Source organism: Martes martes, assembly GCF_963455335.1.
Source record: "Martes martes genome assembly, chromosome: 11".
In the NCBI taxonomy this organism is placed as follows: Eukaryota; Metazoa; Chordata; class Mammalia; order Carnivora; family Mustelidae; genus Martes; species Martes martes.
The window spans coordinates 24,834,658-24,857,650 of NC_137899.1; the positions used below are offsets into that span (position 1 = coordinate 24,834,658).

Here is a 22,993-nt window from a genome sequence, read left to right on the forward strand (position 1 = left end):
TTCAAACTCTATAAGGGATCTGTTTGTATCTGTTTTTCCTCTGTCCCCTGGGCCTCTTTTTATTTTTATTTTTTATTTTTTTATTTTTTATTTTCATTTTTAATTTTTAAAAAAAGATTTCATTTGTTAGAGGGTGAGAGAGAGAGAGCATGAGCAGCGAGGGAGGGAGAGGGAGAAGCAGACTCCCCTGCTAAGCAGGGAGCCCCATGTGGGGCTCAATCCCAGGACCCTGGGATAATGATAAGGCAGACACTTAACTGACTGAACCATGCAGGCATCCCCCCCCCTTTATTTTTAAAATAAAACCTGTAGTCCTTGTGTTAAGTTGGACTTTTCAAAATAGGTATTTTCTTGTTCTTATGGTAGAGTGATTTTTACTTTTATTCCAATAATTAGCTAAAATTCCTTGCAAACCTTAGGTTTGACTATGAAGGATAAAAACCATACACATTCTTGGTCATGAAGAGAAATGATTTTTTAAGAATGACAGTTTTTTAAAGAACAATATGTTACAGTAAACATGGGGCTAGGGAGCTGTTTTCCTTGTGAAAAGACGTAGAAGTGCCTTTTATGAATATGAATGCATTATAATGTAATGACAGCAGATTTGAGATTTTTATAGACAGTGGTGTTTTGAATTGTTATGACCAAAAAATGTTTATTATGGCCCAACATTGTGGATAGAGAGCTAGACATAGATAATATAAGGCTTATATCTTTGCAGTATGCTTTTGTATATATTTCCTATTTAATCTTTATATAAACTCCATTTTACAGCTGAAATGGGAGATCTGAAAGTTTGTTATCAAGGTTGCAGAACTTGACCTAGGTCTTCTGAACTTGTAGGCTTTCCACTTTGTTATAGCTGTAACATGTTTACCTGTAACATATAAACACATAACATCTTTATGTTATCTGTAACATGATTATGAAACATTTAATGGAGGCACTTAAAATTAGTTTTTTTTTTAAAGATTTTATTTATTTATTTGACAAAGAGAGAGAGAGAGAGAGATCACAAGTAGGCAGAGAGGCAGGCAGAGAGAGAGGGGGAGGCAGGCGAAGTTAGATTTTGAAAAAGGGTATGTCCTGACAAGAAGCAAAAATTCTAGGAAGAGTGAAAGGTAGCTTGAAAGATTGAGACAGGTATGTAGGTTGGGACAGCAGTTATCCCACAAAAATGCTTTTCTGCTATGAATATATAGGATGACTTGTTTGCTTTCTTTCCTTAGAAGGTTTTGAGTGTGCGGTGGGAGGTAACTATAGTCATGTTGTCCGTCACTCTTCTTGTCTTGGCAGTGCCATTGTTTTGTTTCTGGATGTTTTTCATATAACGACTTAACGTCTTCAGTTTATCTTTACATAGCATTATACCAGAAGGCATATTCTAGGACCCCTTTTCCTGTTTTATGAAATTAATATGGTCCTTTTGGAGAGACTTTAAAACTTTTTGCTACTTAAAAATAATGGCTTTTAGGGGTGTCTGCCTGGCTCAGTCAGTAGAGCTTGTGACTTTTGATTTTGGGGTCATGAATTCAAGTCCCACCTTGGGTGTAGAATTTGCTTTAAAAAACAATGGCTTTCAATAATTCTACACCTTGGGTATAGAATTTACTTTAAAAAATGGCTTTTAATAATTTGTGCTATTATCTTTCAGTCCGATTTTTGAATGTGTGTGTATTAATTATATTTTTTAAAAATTGGGATATATATTGGGGCACCTGGGTGGCACAGTTGTTTAAGCAGTTAAGTGGCCAACTCTTGGTTTCAGCTCAGATCCTGATCTCAGGGTCATTGGATCCAGCCCCATGCTCAGCATGGAGTCTGCTCAAGATTCTCTCTTCTTTTCCTTTTGCCTCCCACCCATGCTCTTGCTCTCAGAGCAGGATGGATGGATGGATGGATGGAGCATGGTTAGATGGATAAGGATGTATAGGTGCAGGAGTTGTGTGTGGAAAATCTGTGTGCACTTTCTGTTCAGTTTTGCTGAGAACCTAAAACTGCTCCAAAAAATAAAGGCTGGGAGCCCCTGGGTGACTCAGTCGGTTAATGTCTGACTCTTGATTTCAACTCAGGTCATGATCTCAGGGTCCTGAGATTGAACTTCACATCTGGCTCTGTGAACAGGGTGGAGTCTGCTTGTCCCTCTCCTACTCCTCCCCCTGCTAACGTACATGTGCATGCATGCTCTCTCTTTCTCTCTCTCTCAAATAAATAAATAAATATCTTTAAAAAATAAGGCCTATAATTTATAAATATTTATAAACAAAGTTTATTAAAAATTGGGTAATACCATATTACAGTTTTTTTTCCTGAGAACCTAGTTTAATTTTATTCTGAAAAATATGTTTTGTGACTGTGATACATTTATATTATATCAATATATCAATATATATTAATTATATATTAATAATAATATACATTATAACATACATTATACATTATAATATACATTGTGATAACAATATACAATATGATATATTTATATCAATTATATCAATATATCAATATATATTAATTATATATATGCCATTAAAATTCCACAGTTATTTTAATCTTTGTGGTTAGAAGTCAGGATTGTAGTTACCCTTAGGGATGCTGCATAAAGACTGGAAGGGAAGACAAGAGGGGTTCCGAGGTGCTGTTCACTTTTTTTTTTTTTTAAGATTTTATTTACTTATTTGACAGAGAGAGATCACAAGTAGGCAGAGAGGCAGGAAGAGAGGGGGACGGAAGCAGGCTCCCTGCTGAGCAGAGAGCCGGATGTGGGCTAGATGCAAGCTTGATGCGGGGCTGATTGGGGCTGATTGCAGGACCCTGGGATCATGACCTGAGTGGAAGGCAGAGGCTTTAACCCACTGAGCCACCCAGGCGCCCAGGTGCTGTTTGTTCATTTTTGTAAAAATTGAGCTGTATACTTACATTTTTTTCTATATATTATGTCTTAATAAACTTTAAAAGTTAGTAATTACTGAAATAACACTTTAAAATTAATTAAGTTAATAGGGATGATTGGGAAAAGAAATGTGGAGATAGATAACTGTTTTCTTCAGTTGTGATTTTTAAAGGATATGTAAATAGTTTTTTAAAAAATGTATGTTTACTTAGGAAATATTAACTTATATATGTGTCTAAGCTCCAGCTATTTGGAGTAACACTTTATGGCTGGATGACAGCCTGTGACAGGATTTCAAGGACTTTAGACATCAAGAAGGAAGAATAGCAAACTAGTCTGAAGCATGAGAACAGTTTAATCTATTTCTAGAATTTAAGTTATATATGAACAGACTTCCTGTTTATTCACTTCTATATCCCTAACCCTTTGCTTATACTTAGCAATGCATATTTGTTAAATCAGTGTTGTCCCTGTTTTCGTTTGCTCTGCCATCAACTATCCTTTCTTCTGCGTTGAGTATTATCACTTTTAAAAAAGCACTTTGTCAATTTGATAGGTAAAGTATCTTATTTGAATTTGTATTTTTTTATTATTAATGAATATAAGTTTTAAAATATTTATTAAGTACATGACTTAATTTTTTGAGAATTATCTATTTAAGTAGTGTAGACCTGATTTGTTCAGTGTAGTAGCCACTAGTGTCATGTGACTCTTGAACACTTTGAATTGAGATGTACTGTTAAAAGTATATACTGGATTTTGAAGTCTTATTGTGAAAAACAATGTAAAATGTCTCATTAATAATTTGTTAGTGTTGGCTTCATTTTGAAATGACAATTATTAGATCTATTGGTTAAATAAAATTTATTATTAGACTTAATGTCACCTGTTGGGTTTTGTTTCCAATGCGACTCCTAGAAAATTCAAATTCACATATCTGATAAGCATTATATTTCTACTGGGCAGTACTGATCTAGATGGTAATCTAATCATGAGGTGATATAGGACTTGAATTTGGGTAGTATTTATAGAAAGGAAAGTAAGGGGGCGCCTGGGTGGCTCAGTGGGTTAAAGCCTCTGCCTTCAGCTCAGGTCATGGTCCCAGGGTCCTGGGATAGAGCCCTGCATCAGCCTCTCTGCTCTGCAGGGAGCCTGCTTCCTCCTCTCTCTCTGCCTGCCTCTCTGCCTACTTGTGATCTCTGTCTGTCAAATAAATAAATAAAATCTTTAAAAAAAAAAAAAGAAAGGAAGGATTTTAATAAATTCTGCAGTATGTGTATACACTATATAATCTGTCACATTACAAGATATTTTATAGTTTTTATGTGCTTCAGTCATGACTTTGTAATCAATTATAAGCTTTTTTTTCTTTTTTATTAAAGATTTTTATTTATTTATTTGACAGACAGAGATCACAAGTAGGCAGAGAGGCAGGCAGAGAGAGAGAGAGAGGAGGAAGCAGATGCCCTGCTTTTTTTTTTTTGAGGGCAAAGGCTACATTACTATTTTGAAATTCTCTACATCTTCTGTTTTGCTGTGTCCATAGTAGCTTGATTGAACAAGAACTGGATATGAAATAATCTTATAAACGCAAATTTAAATTTTTAGAATGCAAATCAGTGATTCCTAGAGTTCTTATGCCTTTTATTTTACTGTATTTATTTATTTATTTATTTATTAAAATTTTTCAGTGTTCCAAGATTCATTGTTTATGTACCACACTCAGTGTCCTATCACTGGCTAGCCAGATAAGTCAGATCCTTTTTAAAAGGAGTAAGGATAGGGAACTAACATCTAGTCTTACGTTTACCAGGCTCTGGGTAGTCATTTTATATATTTTTTCATTTAATCCTAATGGTAACCTGTGAGAAAGATAACGACTACCATTTTATAGGTTAAGACACTGCCATTGAGTAATTTTTCCATTGTTAGGGTATTAATCCAGATAATGGCCAATTTCAAAGCTAGCATTTTATCCATTGTAGTTTACTGTCTTGATTGAAGTTAGTTATTTTACGTGACTTGAAGTTAGTTTAATATTGTGGTTGACATGAATTAAAGAATAATCTCAATAATGAAATGTATAATGATAAATTTTGATAGTTTATGATGTATATATGTTTTATGTTAATACATGACAGGAAATTTGGAAATCTTTTCCCAGACCTGAGAGGTAGAACAAAAGGCATGTTTGTTTTTCATTTTGATTTTTCATGGTGTATTCTAGAAATTGCACTGTAGTTCTTGGGGAAAAAATTATAAAGTAGTTTTAAGTATTTCCTTTGTTTTGTCTTTCAGATAAAATCAAAGACAAAATTAAAGAGCGAGATAAGGAAAAAGAGAGAGAGAAGAAAAAGCATAAAGTAATGAACGAGATCAAGAAAGAAAATGGAGAAGTAAAAATTTTGCTGAAAAGTAAGTTTATATTCAGTGATTTTAGTTGTACTATATTATATTCCTCAGTTTACTTACTGGCTTAGTGATTCAAATAAGAAATGTTTGTCACTGAATTTTGCTGATAGTAAACTTTAATTGTAAGAATATGGAAAGGTTTTTAATAGTGGGGTGTTCTAATCTGTGTAGTAATGTCTTTAGTATATTTAATTAGTGAGTTAGGAAAAAGCAGAAAAGGTTAGGCTTTATTAAACTATTAGGTTCCTTAAATATAGGTCATCTAATTCTGCGTTTGCATTACTAGTCTTTACCCATATTTAGATCTAAAAAGGCTAAAACAGTTTTAATATGGTAGGGATGATAGAAGAAGTGAGCTTAAAAATATTTGACTGTAATCACCATATCATAGTCTGGTATCAGAGGGAACGTTTTACTCTGAGCTGAATTAGAAGATATACTGTTTTACTGTGAGTTTCTTGCAGGCTTAAAGAACATCCTCTTTTTGTTTGCTGTTTTTTCTCTATTGTTACATTTGTTTTCAGTTGCTGTTTATACATGGTGGGGGGTGGCTGGATAATAACAGAAATCCTATCAATAAATCTGAACTTTTTCAGGGAATATGTATGGTAGAAATACAAGTAAGGACAGTTATAAATTCACTCTGGTAACAAGACAAGAGTCAGTGGCACTTTGGTTGCTAGACAGCTAACAAATTCATTAGCTGACCCTATTAAGTTGAAAATTTATAGATCAGAACACAATGACTTTGATTAATTTGACACTGAATTTATGTGTTAATAAACCATTATCTCTGCATTAAGAAAAAAAGGCTGTAGTCCCATATGTGTAATGAAATAACTGGTTAAAATTTATATTATTTAAGAAACAATATTAGATTCTGTATTTTCATTTCATTCTTTGTCATGTTTCTTGGTCACACTTTATTTAAGCTCTGTTTTCTACTTGTCAGAACTTTATACTTTATAAAATTCTTTTGACCTTGGAGGAAGTAGTCAGAGCTTAAGTTGATGGCTACTTAGTTAGGTGCATGGTCCTTTTATTCTATTTCTTTTGACAGTGTGTTTTTGTTATATTGTATAATGAGATTGTAAGACTTTGAGGCAGGAATCAAATCTAACCACCCTAGTTTTGTACAGCAGCTAATGATTCATGCTTGAAGTGTTTACTTAACTTTACCCTGTTGGTTTAGTCAAATAGTCATTTTTTACTGGTTTAGTCAGATAGTTATTTTCTTATCCAGTGGAATGTACAGTGATGAAAATTCTTGTTGCTCGGTTGAATGTTGGATTCCTTACATACCATTTATGTGAAATATGTGAATCTAGAGATTACATATACAAATAAAATTTAAAATAGCCTCAGAAAATGGAGATTTTTTAGTAATAGCAATAGTAACCTTGACTTCGAAGTAGATGAAGAATGTAGGAGATACTTTGAGCTAAACTGAAAACCCAGTGATGATAAAGGGAAGAAAATGAGGTAGTTTTGGAAATGAATTAGTGACCTCTAAGATGACCAGGGGAAGATGAATTTACTGTAAAACAGAGGTAAATAATAATTTAATTACTGCTTTACAGCGTTGTGAAGATTAAAAGAGGTGTAAAGTATGGTGGAAGTTCTAAGTAATGTGTTTGGCCCACAGATAATTCAATAAGTGGATATGAATTTTTTTTTGTAAACATGTATGAAAGATTAACTCCTGTGATTGCAAAACAACACAAAATTATCTCCTGCCTGGGTAAGATAAAGATAATTAAATTAATAAAACACGTTTCGTTTGGAAAATAGTGCCTGTCCCATTGTAAGCAGCCAGTAAGTGTTAGCTATTATTATTATCCAGTAAAAACAATTAGCTCTGCTAGTTTATGAACAGGGAAGGGCCTTCTTTATTATTGGTCTCATGCGACAATAACAGAATCAATATGGTAGGGGTGGTGTGCGGTTACTACTATGTGCCCCTTTTTCCTTCATGGCTTTCAACCCTTATTTTGTCTTTATAATTTTCTCCTTCTGAGATAATGCTAATGTTGCAAGCTGTGGCTACTCAGGCATTGATTGTTTGATGACAGCACTTGAGCATCTAAAATAGATGCTAATTCTTACTTTACACCAGTCTCATTTCCTTCAGGTTTTCATCAAAAACTGCATCAAACTGAGTATGACCAGAGATATGTACATAATTATATACACGCCAAAAAGGTTATTTATTTATCTGAGAGAGAGACAGAGAGAGCACAGAGGGAGAGGGAGAAGCATACCCCTACTGAGCAAGGAGCCCAATGCGGGGCTGGATCCCAGGACCCTGGGATCATGACTTGAGCTAAAGGCAGCTGTTTAACTGACTGAGCCACTCAGGCTCCCCAGAAAGTTTTTATTAATGCAGAAATCCTATAAATGTTTTTCACTGATGAAATAGGATTACTTGCTTTATGAGGAATAGTTTAAAGGAACAAATGTATTTGACACATAAGCTTATTCAGCTCATCCTTTTATAGTTAATGTCTGCCAACTACTTTTTCTGAGCATACTTATACCTTCTAGCCATTTTTATGTTGTGAAAAGTTGTAAGAACAGAGATGTTATGATTATAGTATTTTTGAGGGTAAGTTTTATCATTATAGTATTATCACAGAAGCTTGCTGGTGAGTAGCGGGCATGAGGGTTGAAAGAAGCCAATATCCAAGATTATTGGTAGTATACCAAAGGTCACAGGTAGGTAATTCTTGTTAGGAAGAATGAAAATAATTACTGTGCAAAAAAAAACAAAGTCATTCCCGAAAGACCAGAGGTTGAAAATAGCTAAGCTAATTACTACTTTTTTTTCTATGTATGATAATGGAGTTATATATAAATATTAGTTCTTATATTAGATATGAAATCAGAACCAGTTTTTCTGGACAGCCTTTATTTTTACTGTTAACACTAAACGTATACTAAGGCTGGTGGTGGAAATAAATGCCAGTAAATTTGTGATTTTATTTTTTTTTTGTATAATTAGCCATTAACAACATATACTGTTTTTGTTTCTGTTTCTGTGTGTGTGAAAAAGAGGGGCTCTTTTTCTCTAGCTATGTGTGTGTGCCTTTCTCTGTAGCTGAATCTCTCTTTGCCTCTCTTTGTATTTATGTGTCTGTGATGCTGTGTGTATGTGTATGTGTATTTGTCTGGGGTCCACTGTGTGCATAGATCCATGGATCTGTGGAGGAAGGATCCCCTATCAACCTCATACCTTTATACTTTTTGAGGGTCCAAATTACTGAGAACCCATCTTTCCTTTACAGGTGGTTATTAGGATCCTTTTAACAAGATATGCTCTGATTTGAAGAATTACAAGATATAGAGAAAGGTGTACTTTAAATACTTTTTAGGGTCACCTGGGTGTCTCAGTTATTAAGCATCTGCCTTCAGCACAGGTCATGATCCTAGAGTCCTGGGATCAACTCCCTGCATCTAGCTCCCTGTTCAGCGGGAAGCCTGTTTCTCCCACTCCTTCTCCTTGTGTTCCCTGTTTCGCTGTCTCTCTCTGTGTCAAATGAATAAATAAAATCTTAAAAAAAAACAAAACAAAAAACTTTTTAGTGTAAGAGAAGAACTTTGATATTCAAAATTATCTAATTTCCTTAAAGTGTTTTATTTTTGTTTTTCCTTAAAGTATTTTAAAATTTTGTCACTATATATCTACTGCATTTCATATGTCATTCTAAGACAGGAAATGAATGACAGATTATATAAAACTTAAAAAATCTGTCTAGTGAATGCTACTGTCTCGGTTTGGTTTAAATGTAAAGAGTATATTTTACCTGTGTCCATCAGATCAGGTCCTGGAGACTACCCACAGGTTTGGTGATTTGCTAAGATGACTCATAGGACTCAGCATGTAGATGAGATGTCCTCATGGCTATGAATTACTGTAGTGGAGGATATAAAGTAAAATCTGTAGAGAGAAAAGGCACACGGGGGGATGTCTGGAGGAAACTAGGCACAAGCTTCCAAAAGTACTATCCAAGTGGAATCACACAAGGTACAATTAATTTTTCGAGTACTGAATTGTGACAACACATGTGAAATGTTGTCTGCCAGGAAGCTCGTTAGAGACTTGATACCCAAGATTTCTACTGAAGGTTGATTACATAGGCATCTTCTGTCCAGCATGTATAAAAATTCCAGGCTCTCAGAAGGAAAATGTGTTCAATATAATACATACTGCTTACACAAAGTTGAGGTATAGTGAGCCATTCTTAACAGGGAATTGTGGGAACATTCCCAAAGAACAAGTTTCTCAGATGCCAGCCAGGGGCCAACCTTGCAAGCAGGCCTTTCTAAGATTAGCAGTCTCAGGCATGTTACATTAACTTTCTTCTGCATCCTGTGCTTAGTTTAGTATTTAATTACAGAGTAGCTTGTCTTGGGAATTTAATTCCTTAAGGCTCAATATGAGACTCTCTGAACTGATTTTTTACTATTTTGCATTTTTTCATTTGACTGTTTAATACTATTGCTATTTTCATCCCTTCTCCTGACTAGAAAATAGGTAGGCTGTTGTACCTATTTCATTTCAAAGTAACATATATCCTTATGACTGGATATTTTCTATTTTACTTTTTAAACATGTGTTAGTCATAAAAGTAATAGGATGTTGAGCTTATATTCTCATTCAAATGAAATTCTGTTTATTTTGGCAGTCCACTTAATGTGTAATTTTACATGTATTTTTTTTTCTTTTTAAGGTTTTATTTATTTATTTGACAGAGAGATTGAATTAGAGAGCACAAGGAGGCAGAAGGGCAGGCAGAGGGAGTGGGAGAAGCAGGCTCTCCACTGAGCAGGGAGCCCAGTATGGGGCTCCATCCCAGGACCCTGGGATCATGACCCGAGCCGAAGGCAGTCGCTTAACCGACTGAGCCACCGAGGCTCCCCATTTTACATGTATTTTCAATTTAGTTATTAGATTTAGGCCTTTTAACCTTTAAGTTCTGTTTTTTTAATTCATTGCTGTCTTTTTTCCTTGACACATTTAGATTTTGTTTACATATAAAACGTCTTTTGTCTTTTATTCTGATTACCTCCCTATTTTAAATTTGTTATTACTGATTTTGTTCTTAAGATATTAACCTGAGTGTAATGTTTGGATAGTTCATCCTAGGTAGCAAGTATGAATTTGTCAATATATTTACTTACTTCTGGGGCGCCTGGGTGGCTCAGTGGGTTAAGCCTCTGCCTTCAGTTTGCGTCATGATCTTGGGGTCCTAGGATCAAGCCCCGCATCAGGCTCTCTTTTTGGAAGGGAGCCTGCTTTCCCCTCTCTCTCTGCCTGCCTCTCTGCCTACTTGTAATCACTCTCTCTCTGTCAAATCTAAGCAGACTCGTCAGAGAATTTTGTGACTTTACAAATCTGTGTAATCAATAAAATTGAAAGGTTTTTAGTTTTGCTTTTCATGATTATACCAAATTAGTCTTCATGGCATATTTATGAATTTTTAGAAAGTGATGATTTACTGTTCACATTAAACTTCTCCCTTTTAGAATTGCCATCAAGTTGAGATAATTTTCTTATTTATTTATTTTTTTATTAAATATTTTATTTATTTATATGACAAACAGCGATCACAAGTAGGCAAAGAGGCAGGCAGAGAGAGAGGGAGGAAGTAGGCTCCCTGCTGAGCAGAGAGCCAGATGCAGGGCTTGGTCCCAGGACCTTGAGATCATGACCCGAGCTGAAGGCAGAGGCTTTACCCCACTGAGCCACCCAGGCGCCCTGAGAATTTTTTTGTTTTTTAATATTTATTTATTAGAGAGAGAGTTTGTGTGTGCGTACAAGCTTGAGCTTGGAGCCCATTGCAGGGCTTGATCTCATCAACTTGAGACCACAACCTAAGCTGAAACTAAGAGTCTGATACTCAACAGCTGGAGCCATCCAGGTGCCCCAGCTTGAGAGCATTTTTATGTTTATTGTTTCCAAGATTAGGATTTAGTGGCATTTATATTGTGGAAAGCTTTGGCTGAAAGGGAGACAAGGAAAAATTCCAATAAACCTCAGTTAGCTTGTTGGTGAGAGAAAGCTTTTCATTCATGGCTTCATTAAATATTTATCTGTAACGATGTATTAAATGCCGTGATGATTACCGTGACGGGGAAAAGTATCACTTCACTCTGAATTCCTATAAAAATTACTTGTTTCACTCATACAGTATGTGGAAGGACATCTGATACAGAGGTATCCTCTGAGTGAAAAAAAAAATGACTTTATATGAATTTAGAATAAAGTGATTCCAGTTCCTACTAGAGAATTGAGGGAAAGGAAAATGAAGGAAATGATATGAGTTATTTCTAAGGAATGGGTAAGAAAGAGTTCATGACAAGCGTGTTTTAGGGAGAGGAAGTGCCTTTGCAAGTAGTAGAAAGATAAGGCAGGAAGGACTAAGTGTTTTATAAGAAATTGTAAGTAGTGCAGATTGAGCAGTGAATGAAGTGCTTGAGAGTATTGTCTTGGGATTCCATCCTGGGGTGGTTATATTTTATTTGCTAAGTATAGAGAACCCTTGAAAGAAGTTTACTCAATGGATGAGTATGATCAAAGAATATATAAAATTTATAGAAAGATTGATAAGGCTTCAGCATTCAGGATGCTGGTCATGAAGCTGTTAGACCAAAAAGTAATAAGGAAGTTAAAAAATCAAGGATGAACTGGATTATTGTTAAACCTTGGAGAGATCAGGAGGAGTGACTGAAAGAATTATCACTGGATTTGACATTTGAACATTCTGGGAAAGTAAATTTGAGTAGACTGGATGCAGACCTAGAATTTAAGGGATAAGAATGATAAGGTAATAAATGGAAGGCACTTGGCATAGATGGTTCTTTATGAAAAGTTTTGTCAAAAGAGGAGAGGGAACCATTTTTGTAAGGGTTTTTGGAATTGGTGGGACGGACTTATTTTGAACAGTAGGCAGGATGTCTCACTCAGTGGAGACATGAGTAAAAGACATGTGAATATAGAAAAAATTTAGTTAAGGAGATTGGGAAGATTTAATTCATAACAGGGTTGTCTGTAAAAGTGAAATAACAGGTAGAAATGCTGAATGCCTTCTTTTCTTAACTCTTACCTTATTGGCTTTCTCATATTATCTTAGGAAGCATAATATTTTCTTGTGAAGATGTTTACTTTCTCCTTTTTTCTTACTGTACAGAAATATATCGTGATAATGTTACATGTTTATTTGTAGCTATATAGACTCCATGGATTATTCTTTTATTTTTTGGAGTTCTAAATTTCTGGGTACAGAGTCTACTTGACTTCAGTTACAGAAGCTTATTAATATATAAGCTTATGGACGCCTGGGTGGCTCAGTTGGTTAAGCAACTGCCTTCAGCTCAGGTCATGATCCTGGAGTCCTGGGATCAAGTCCCACATTAGGCTCCCTGCTCAGCGGGGAGTCTGCTTCTCCCTCTGACCTCTCCCCTCTCATGCTCTCTCTCTCATTCTCTGTCTCAAATAAACAAATAAAATCTTTAAAATATATATATATACATATATATATATATATGCTTATAATGCCCCAAATCTTTTACTTTTATATTCATCTCTTTACTAGTACATGGTATCATTTATGCCTAGGACATGAGAAATTGTTCTAATTCTGTCATCTTCTTTATGGTGCCTTACTGGGTTTTCATCAGGAGCTTTGCAGACTCCAGTGGACCTCTACAATAGCCCATTTTAGATGTGAGCGTAATTTACTAAGGAGGAAATACAGTAAAAAGCTAAGGAATTGCTGCATTTGTTGCTTTTATACTATGCAAGTAGTATTCTCCCTTTATGATTTACAAGTCTTGACACATGTAATTTTGAAGAACTTAGATGAGTAAAAATGATGCTATATATCAGTGGGAAACATCTGGAGGTTGTTATCCATATTGACCTCTGTTCACCTTCCCATTTTTTATTTTCTGCGTTTAAATTTGAAGATAATGCTTTCTAAAACTTCCATTTATTACTTCAGTAAACACTGACTGAGAATCTGCTACATGTCAGAATAATACTGCACACTATAGGTATAAGTTTGTCCTAGGCCTTCGTGTTCGTTTGTGTGTGTGTGTGTGTGTGTGTGTGTGTGTGTGTGTGTAGAAAGGGAGAGAGACTAAATTATGATTATCAGTACTTTGGGAAACAAGTTCTAAATATAAACCTAAATCTGAGTAACTGCTTATTTATTGTAAGACAGTTTCTTAAGCATGATTTTTTAAGTAACTAAAATATGGAGTCTTTAAAGAAATTTTTTCCAGCAGGTGGGAAGGAGAAACCAAAAACAAATGCCGAAGACTTACAAATTAAAAAAGTAAAGAAGAAAAAGAAAAAGAAACACAAAGAGAATGAAAAACGGAAGCGTCCAAAAATGTACAGCAAATCTATTCAAACCATCTGCTCAGGATTGCTATCTGATGTTGAAGATCAAGAAGCCAAAGGCATCCTAAATGATAATATAAAGGATTACAGTGGAAAGAGTTTGGATTTCAAGAACTATGAGTCCAAAATTCCTGAGAATAGTGAGTTTCCATTTGTCTCATTAAAGGAGCCACGGGTTCAGAATAACCTCAAAAGGTTGGACACTTTGGAGTTCAAACAGCTCATTCATATTGAGCACCAGCCTAATGGAGGTGCAAGCGTTATCCATGCCTACAGTAATGAACTCTCCCACCTGTCTCCTGTGGAGATGAAGAGGTTTGCAGAAGAGTTTGTGGATCTAGTGTTCAGTGAAAATGAAAACTCTGCAGCTTTCTATGTAATGGGTATTGTTCATGGGGCAGCTACTTATTTACCTGACTTTTTAGACTACTTTTCATTTAATTTTCCCAATTCACCAGTGAAAATGGAGATATTAGGAAAGAAGGATATAGAAACGACGACTATGTCCAATTTTCATGCTCAGGTAAGAGGTTTTTAGTTTTGTTTTGTTTTAAACTTTTACATGTTTAAGACAAGTTTCAGTTTTTTATTTTGCTACAGGTTTGAAATAAAAAGGTAAGGATGTAATGACAACTCTTGGGATTATTAAGAATAAATTACCTTCTTGATGTGACCGTAAGAGTTTAAATTTCAGAGTCTACTTAATCTTTTTTTCTTAAAGATAATTAATGAAATAAGATTCTGCTGTCCTTTCTTGCAAATACTTATTTTGGAAATGGAAGGAGTGAGATGAATTTAGCCATATATTTTCCACATAAGCAGTTCTCTTACCCAAAAATCACCTAAAGTTGTCTTCTTGCTGTATGTCTTAAAATTGCTTAACACCGGGTACGTCAGATAGTGGGTGCTGAGTAAATGGTAGCTGTGAAATATATTGTGGTACAAAGGAATCCGTTAATTCTGTATTTATGTGAGGAGATTAGCGTAGCAGTGCATTTATTGAGCTAACTTCCTTTTCCTACCCTTCTCTGTGGCATAGAATGTATATTATTTTAGGAAGCAGAGGCAGAATCAAGTCCGTTGGCTCTTGAAAGTGAATGTGGGCTCATCTAAAAGGCCATTGCCATTTGTTACCACTCTCAGATCAGGGACGGCTTAGGCCAGGAGATCAGCCAATTTTCATATTTATGGGTGCTAAAGTTCCCAGTTTCCTAAGTAATCATTGGCATCATTCTAGTTTGGAAGGAGGGAAGAAAGTAAAGAAGTCTCAAAGAGGTCTTAGTGATCATCTGTCCCAACCTTTCTCACTTTACAGATAAGCAAACAAACATAGATAGAAGTAACTTACTATTTTAAGGTTGGCAGCAGTACCAGGAGTAGAACACAATATCCTTAATCTTCATCCAGAACTGTTTTACTTACTCTGAGTACATTTCTTTTTTTGATATGTGTTTAAGTTATAGTCTCCACCTTAAATGATAGTCTGGACATCCAGTCATCATGCACACATACTTACTTTTATTTCTGATTTCTTGAGTCTTACCAGGAAAAGTCCTATCTCTTAATCTAATTTGTGGTATCCCTCCAGAGACTGATTGTTTTTTTTTTTTTTTTTTTTTTTTTGAAGATTTTATTTATTTATTTGACAGACAGAGATCACAAGCAGGCAGAGAGAGAGGAGAGGAAGCAGGCTCCCCACCGAGCAGAGAGCCCGATGCAGGCCTCGATCCCAGGACCCTGGAATCATGACCTGAGGCAAAGGCAGAGGCTTTAACCCACTAAACCACCCAGGCACCCCCAGAGACTGATTTTTAAAAATCATTTATAGGGTTTTTTATTTGAGAAAATGCTTTGTGAATTATAGGGACTAACTTATAAACATAGGTTTAGAGCTAGATCAGTTTATAACTTGAGGCTTTTCTTTTCCTGACTGTGAGAACCTCTCTTTCAAATTTAATTTGTAGTAATATTGTATAGTCATTGTAGTGTGACTGGGTTAGTGTGGGTAACTGGATGAGCTCTGATATGGGCTGGATGGAAAGAGGAGGGAGTTCGTCCTGGTCTTGCCATTTACCAGCTGTGACACTACACAGCTACTTGAGCTCTAAGTCTTGAGTTTCCTCACCTACAAAATAAAGATAATATTACTCAATTCACAGGGCTATTGGTTAGAAATATTTCCTAGAATATTAACAGGCTATACAAAGAGTGTTGTTATATTGACTTAGTATAGTATTACGACTTTCCATTTTGTTGAATAGGTGATGGCTAGCTTCTGAATGAGGATTTTTAGTGTGTTAATTTAGGGTAGGGAGTTCAGCAAATACTGAAGATCAAAAATTAGCACAAATAAGTTATATACAGATAAGGAGTTGACTAAATTATGATATAGACATAGTGGGAGATTACTGAGCCATAAAAGGAATGAAATACAGGTACATGCTGATGCATATGGTGCGGATGAGCCCTCAAAACATTATGTTGAGTGAAAGAAGCTAGATGCAAAAGCTCCCATATTGTATGATTTCATTGACATGAAATAATCAGAATAGGTAATCTATAGAAACAGACAGCAGATGGGTGGCTGCCAGGACCTGGGGGAAGGGGACCTGCAGTAAACATGAGGGGGTGGGTGCATCTATCTGTTCAATATGGTGATTTCATTTCCTTTGGTTTAATACCCACAAGTGAAATTGCTGCATCATATGATAGCTTTGTTTTTCATTTTCAATTAAAAATATTTTTAAAGATAAACTTTTTGAAGCTTTTGTTAAGCTGATTTTTTTTTAAAGATTTTATTTATTTGACACAGAGAGAGAGAGAGAGAGAACAAAAGCAGGGAGGAAGGGCAGAGGGCAATGGAGAAGCAGGCTCCCCTCTGAGCAGGTTTCTTTTGGGTATGTATATAAGATTGGGATTTCAGGATCAAAAAGTACGCACATGTTTAGCTTTACTAGATACTACGGGTTTTCCAAAGTTATTGTACCAATTTACATTCCCACCAGCCCTGTTCCACATCTTTGGCTATCTTGGTTAGTGTCTGTCTTTTTCATTTTAGCCATTCTGGTCGCTGTGGAGTAATAGCTCATTGTGGTTTTAATTTGCATTTCTCTGATGACTAAGGAAGTCAAGCTCCTTTTTTAATAATTATTGTTCAGTTGGATATCCTCTTTCTAAAACAAATTAGTGTACTCTTTTGTACATTTTCCTATTGGCTTTTCTTTCTAATTAGTTTGTTGGACTTCTTAATACATTGTGGATGAGAATCTTGTCAGCTATATGTATTGTAAGTATGTCCTCTGAGTGGCTTGCCTTTTCACTCTTAAGAGTGTCTTTAAAAAAAAAAAAGTGTCTTTTGATGGTATCTAGTGGAGTAAGTATCGGTTTTGCTGTTCTTCAAGATTTTCTTGGCTCTTTATATTTCCGTATAAACTTTACAGTTAGCTTGTCTGATTCCACAGAAAAATCTGCTTAGGATTACATTGATTGGGATTACATTGAAGCTGTAGTTCAAGTTTGTGTAGAAGCGGTGTTTTTACAATATTGAATCTTCCAGTCTGTGATCATGGTATTTCTCTTCATTTGTCTTTTTTTTCCCCTCTCAATAATATATATATTTTTTTCATCCTATAGATCTTACACATCCTTTGAGATTTATTCCTGGGTGTTTAAGGACTTCATTTTACTGATCACTCTTTTTGAGAATTTGGAAGCTTTGAGTACCTTTTAGAATATGACATTAACACTCATCTTGAGAAACTGAAAATGTGTCTTGTGCCTTCTTCCAGCATCCTTCTTCTCCTTATCTATGCTATTATTGCGCATCATGCATGCATGTTAGTAGAATCACATAGTGAAGCTATGCATTTTGGTGATGGCAAATGAATTAGCCTACAAACTGCTAGGTGAATTTGTCTTCACCAAAAGAATTGGTTGACATAATGTTAATTGAACTAATTGTGTGTTAGTATTCTAGGGGAGCAAGGAAGGGAGGTATCAGTATTGGAATATAGTTTCACTTAATATCAACCATAACAAAGACAAGTTATGGAAAATAAAGCCAAATTCATGTTCCAGCCTGATGATTTGGTCATGACTTGGTGTTAACAAGTTCAAGGGTTAGCTTTAGTAGAACCTGCTCTATTTGAGAAAGAATGATTTATACAAAGCAGAGGAAAGCAGAGCTGTAGAGAAGTTCTGAATTTTAAAATTTTGTAATCCAGTAACTACCCTTTAATTCCCCTTTCTACCTTTTATATTCTGAAAAACCTTTGATCCAGTCAAAACCAGTCTGAAAAGCATTATTCAAAAGATCTAGAAACATGTGAGAAGAAATAATTGAATGAGTTGATAGCAAAGGGTGCAAATCTGACCTTGGTTGTTTTTACCTAATCTTAGTTTGGAAAATATATTTAATAGCATAAAAAAAATCTGTGTAATGAGTTAGCACTATTTTTTAGTGGATTAAACAGTATATATTTTAATATGTCATTAATTAATACTAATTAATAATTATATTACTTGCACAATTAACTATAACATATTATTTATATATTGAATATTTATATATTTTTATTTATAATAAAATTCTTAATAAACATTTTATGATAAAAATCTTTATAATTTATATTAATTATATAATTAATATATTATATAGTATTTATATATAAAATAATGTTTATATAATCGATTACATAAATATCAATATAATAAATGATTATGGATTAATAAGATATGTATTGCAAGTTTTCTTGTATTCTAATATTGTACTCTCTGCATATATTGAAGCTTGAAATGTAAATAAAACCTCATTAATTTCAGTGTTAAAAGAGGTCTTCATATGCCCAAATTTAGATCAGACCCAAAGGGGTGCCTGGGTGGCTCAGACAGTTAAGCGTCTGCCTTCCGTTCAGGTCATGATCCCAGGGTCCTGGGATCGAGCCCCACATCGTGCTTCCTGCTTAGCAGGGAGCTTGTTTCTCCTTCTCCCGCTACTGTTACCCCTGCTTGTGCTCTCTTACTCTCTCTGTCAAATAAATAAATAAAATCTTAAAAAAATAAAATAGATCAGACCCCAAGAATTAATACCACCAGCAGCGTAACTGTATATGATGACATAAATTGTTACTGCAGCTATTGATAATGCATCCTGGTGACCTGACTACCAGTGGCTTGTAGAACCCAAACTAAGTCCATCTTCATGAGATTAGTTTCTTTCCTTCTCCCTCCGTCCCTCCCTCCCTCCTTCCCTTTCTTCCATTCATCCATCCATTCTTCCTTCCTAATTAAAATCTGAGCAACCAAAATTTAACCAAAATTCGTTTGCCCTCAGTTATGTTGAAACTAAAAGATGACAAATTATGTAGCCATTTCTATGACCTTTATAGTAATAGTGTTTATGTTTGTAATAATTACTCTGTAGTTGTCACAAAAACTCATTTTTGTACCTGTTTAGCTTTTATCCTTAAAACGTTTGAGTTTTTTTGGTGGCTATTTGTGTACATGTGTATACAGCAGAATAACACACACACGTACGACACACACACACGACCGTGACAGGATCAGGGCATCCTAATCTGAATTCTTTTGGTTTTGGAATTATTTTTACTTGTATAATAATGTTTTCCACCTTCATTTTTGTCCTTGTGAGTTGCCTGAGAAATTAAAAAAAGTGTGAAATTATATATTAATAGGTCATGTCATTTCTCTAATGTTGTGGCTCTGAGGTTAGTGATATAATGTCACTCAAACTGTATGATAAAAGTCTTTGAGAATAGAAACGTATACACGGATTTTTATTTTAAGTTTGTAACCTATCTACATCAATTCTTTTGCTGTAGAAAACAAAACCCTGAAAACGTAATAGCTTAAAGTGATTTCTCATAGTTCTTTGGGCTGTCTGGAGTGTTTTTATGGTCTTTGTCATCTTGTCTGGGGCTGGATGATCTTATTCACGTCTGGTGGTTGGCAGGTCAGTTGGGAGATCTTGCTATATGTCTGGTGGTTTTGTGCAGTGTCACCTGGAGTGATGATCACATTTCTTTCATCATGTAGTGGGTTAGCCAGGGCTCATACACATGATGGTTGTGATAGAGCAAAGAGAGTGCAATCCTCAGTGACAAGCCTCTGCTTGTGCTGTGTTTGCTAACGTCCACTGGCTAAAGGAAGTGAAATGGCCAAACCCGCATTCAGTTCATGATGATAGGACTGGTGCAGTCATGTTGCTCAGAAGTGAGCATACATACTTGAGAAGAAGTTTTGGCCATTTGCAACCTCCACGTTTGTCCTAGTTTTACTACCAGCTCAATTTTGTTCAAATACTCATTTGATAGCAGGGAAACAAAAAAGGGAAGTAAGACAGGAGTTTTGTCTGTCAAGGAATAAATGAGATTTCTTTCTTGTCAGCTCTGTATTTAATCAGCATATACTCTGAGCCCTGCAGTTAGAGCTGTGAGAATATGAAAACTGGAGCAATTGTCTTCGAACCATGCTTTCCCTTCCACCAAACTCTAAATCTTGTTTTTATTTTATCCTGGTTCCAAGTTGTTTGTATCAAATAACTTAGGTCAAGGTGTTAACTCATGACTAAGTGGCTAATATCTTAATAGTAAACAATTATTAAATCTGATCTGATCTTTTAAGCTTTGCCCCACTGCAAAATGAAGAAAGAATTAACTTTTTGCTGGGGTCATTCACTGTACTAGGGAATAAAGATCATTTGATATGCCATCTTTGAACCATTGTCTACCTTTGCACTACATTCTCATTTTGACCATTTGTGCCTGTCACATCTTCCTTGAATGTTTATGAGCTGACCTGTACAAAATAATACTGTGGCAGGTACAGATGCTCTGATTGAGAAAGGGGACTTTTTCCTTTATTGTACTGATTTTAAAATGAATAATAGCACTTTCATGCTTATTTTAGTTGAAGTTATATGGATATTTTTGAAATAGGATGTTGACTAAATGTTATTACCTGTTACATTTTGATTTGAAAGGCTAGGCCAGATGTGATGGGAGATGGCTCCCTCTTGTGGCACACTCATTTATGTTAGATTTTAGATTGCCTAATAAGAATGTGAGGAGCTAAACTGTTGCTTAAAATAAGACTTCCCCTCTCTTTTACCCCTTCCCTCAAAACACCCGGCAGAATTGAACCAATAGTCTCTTCTGCCTTCACCCCCTCAATTTTTTTCTGATAACTCTCCTGTTTTTGTATTTTCTTCAGATCGCTCACTATTATTCTGTGGAACTTTTGATGTCTTGAGATGTCTATTGGTATGCTATATAACAACTGAGAAAAACAGATTGGAAATCAGAATACTTTGTGTAATACTGAGCCAAATAAGTTATGTTTACTGTAAGACTTCTCAGAAATGTCAGTAATAGTCAGTGTGTCTGGTGAACTTCCCAAACAGAAAAGTTTCCCAAACTTAACTATACTATATAGAATCCTCTTTTCAGGGCTGTGATATCAGGAATCATATTTTGGGAAACAGCAAGTTGTTTCAAGTGAGTCATTCTTCATGGTTTTTTGAATTACTTATTACATATTTGCTTCTTCCTTTGTTGTAGCAATTTTTATACATAAAATAAACCAGTTTTAAGTCTTAGAGATTTTTGGCATTGTATTCCCTGTCAGAAAAGCTATTTTACTCTCTTTGTAGCAGGCTGACCTCAGAGTCATAAGGTCTTTTGTTTGTTTTAAAAATTACTTTTCAAGTAATGAATAATGAATAGGATTTTAGTTTATTTTTTAAAGATTTTATATATTTCAGAGAGAGTGAGTACAAGCATGAGTGGGGGAAGGGACAGAGAAGCAGACTCCCCACTGAGTGGGATTGGGGGGGCGGTAGCCATGCAGGGGCTCAAACCCAGGATCCTGGGATCATGACCTGAGCCGAAGGCAGAGGCTTAACTGACTAAGCCATCCATCCAGGAGCCCCTTGGATTTTAGTTTAAACGTAATTAAACAGTTCATTTCTTGTTAACCAAAATTTCTGAGATTTTGTTATTGGCACTTACTGGCAGTGGGTACAAGAAGTCTCTTATTTCCTGTTTTTTCTTTTCCTTTATAACATTTATAGAGAATGTATGAGGGGAAAGATAAACATGCAATAATGATGTTGGTAGGTGTTTTGGTGGGGGTGGGGAGGGTGGGGGAAGGAGCTGTAGGGAGGAGATTTGGATTAAAAATGGTCTATCTGTTCTAACAGGCACTACTTAAATGTGAACTATTGAAATATAAGCATTTGCAAATATATAAATAAATATTGCTTCTTTTACTGTGTTGTCTTGAAAGAGCTATATTTAAATTGAGAGGAAACATGTGTACTCTTTGTAACAATGCATTTTTCTTTTAGAAAGCATGTAGGATATGTTTTAAAGCAGTGACATATTTGGTATTTTCTAGTAATTTTTTAAACTGCATTAGAAAACTGATGGTTTGATTAATGTTTACTGAAGTAAAAAAAAAAAAAAAGATACAGTAATCTCATGTCCAGTATCATCAGGATGTGAGGTTTTTCAGATAGGTGGTTTTTCTAGATAATGAAATTCTTTAATTTTGGGTACCAAGATTTTAATGAAGATAACCTTTTTTCAGTCTAGGCTTGTCATTATGATGCTATGTATGCTTGCTTCTTGCTACTCCTCCCCCTTCAAATTTGTAGTTTCTTACCCTTTATGATTTTAGAGATTAGTGAGAATTCTACCTAATGTAGAAACACATGTCAGAAGAGACCCTTTTATGAGTCATGGTCTTAAGGCATTTATTTCAGGCTCTCTAGAAATTCTTTAAACCCTTATTTGTTTCCTCCCCTACCCCATTGCCCTTGAGTTGTAATAGTTGGGTAAATGAGTCTTGAAGAATTGAGGCTTTTTATCTTATGATATTGTAGATTTAATTTCATTCCATGTGAAAGGAATATTTGTTATATAGTATTTGATAAAATAGGTGTCACTTGAATCAAGAACTATTTATATTTTTCTGAGAGGTATGTGGATTGTATTCTTATATTTTGCTTTACCTGCATATGTGCCATCTGTATATTTTACCAAGAGATAGATAACTGTTTTAATTTGATTGCATTGTTATATGTAATTTGCCATTTTAAAACACTAATGATTCCAACTGACTTAGTATATGTTTGAATATTGGGTTATTAAACTAGAAAGTTGAGTTAAATGGTATATAAGTAAAAGTTATGTTACAGTGCACTTTATTTTTTCAGATTTATTTATTTATTTTGGAGATAGAGTGGGGCAGAGAGAGAG

General features: G+C 35.0%; 2 protein-coding genes across 4 annotated transcripts in view; one reads left to right on the top strand and one right to left on the bottom strand.

The window, feature by feature from the left end:
* RSBN1L (round spermatid basic protein 1 like) overlaps window positions 1-22,993 on the top strand; it is a 68,522-nt gene that overhangs the window by 36,028 nt on the left and 9,501 nt on the right. The window contains exons 2-3 of one of the 2 annotated variants that reach the window (XM_080818882.1): window positions 5,195-5,311; window positions 13,595-14,238. In XM_080818882.1, the coding sequence (XP_080675008.1) occupies window positions 5,195-5,311; window positions 13,595-14,238 (761 nt within the window). The remainder of the gene's footprint in view (window positions 1-5,194; window positions 5,312-13,594; window positions 14,239-22,993) is intronic. The other variant, XM_080818883.1, reaches the window with a different exon arrangement.
* Window positions 109-22,993, bottom strand: part of TMEM60 (transmembrane protein 60) — a 46,977-nt gene continuing 24,092 nt past the window's right edge. The window contains exons 3-4 of one of the 2 annotated variants that reach the window (XR_013967666.1): window positions 9,112-9,245; window positions 109-880 (exon numbers count right to left, since the gene is read on the bottom strand). The gene's annotated coding sequence lies outside the window, so the exon portion shown is untranslated. The remainder of the gene's footprint in view (window positions 881-9,111; window positions 9,246-22,993) is intronic. The other variant, XR_013967665.1, reaches the window with a different exon arrangement.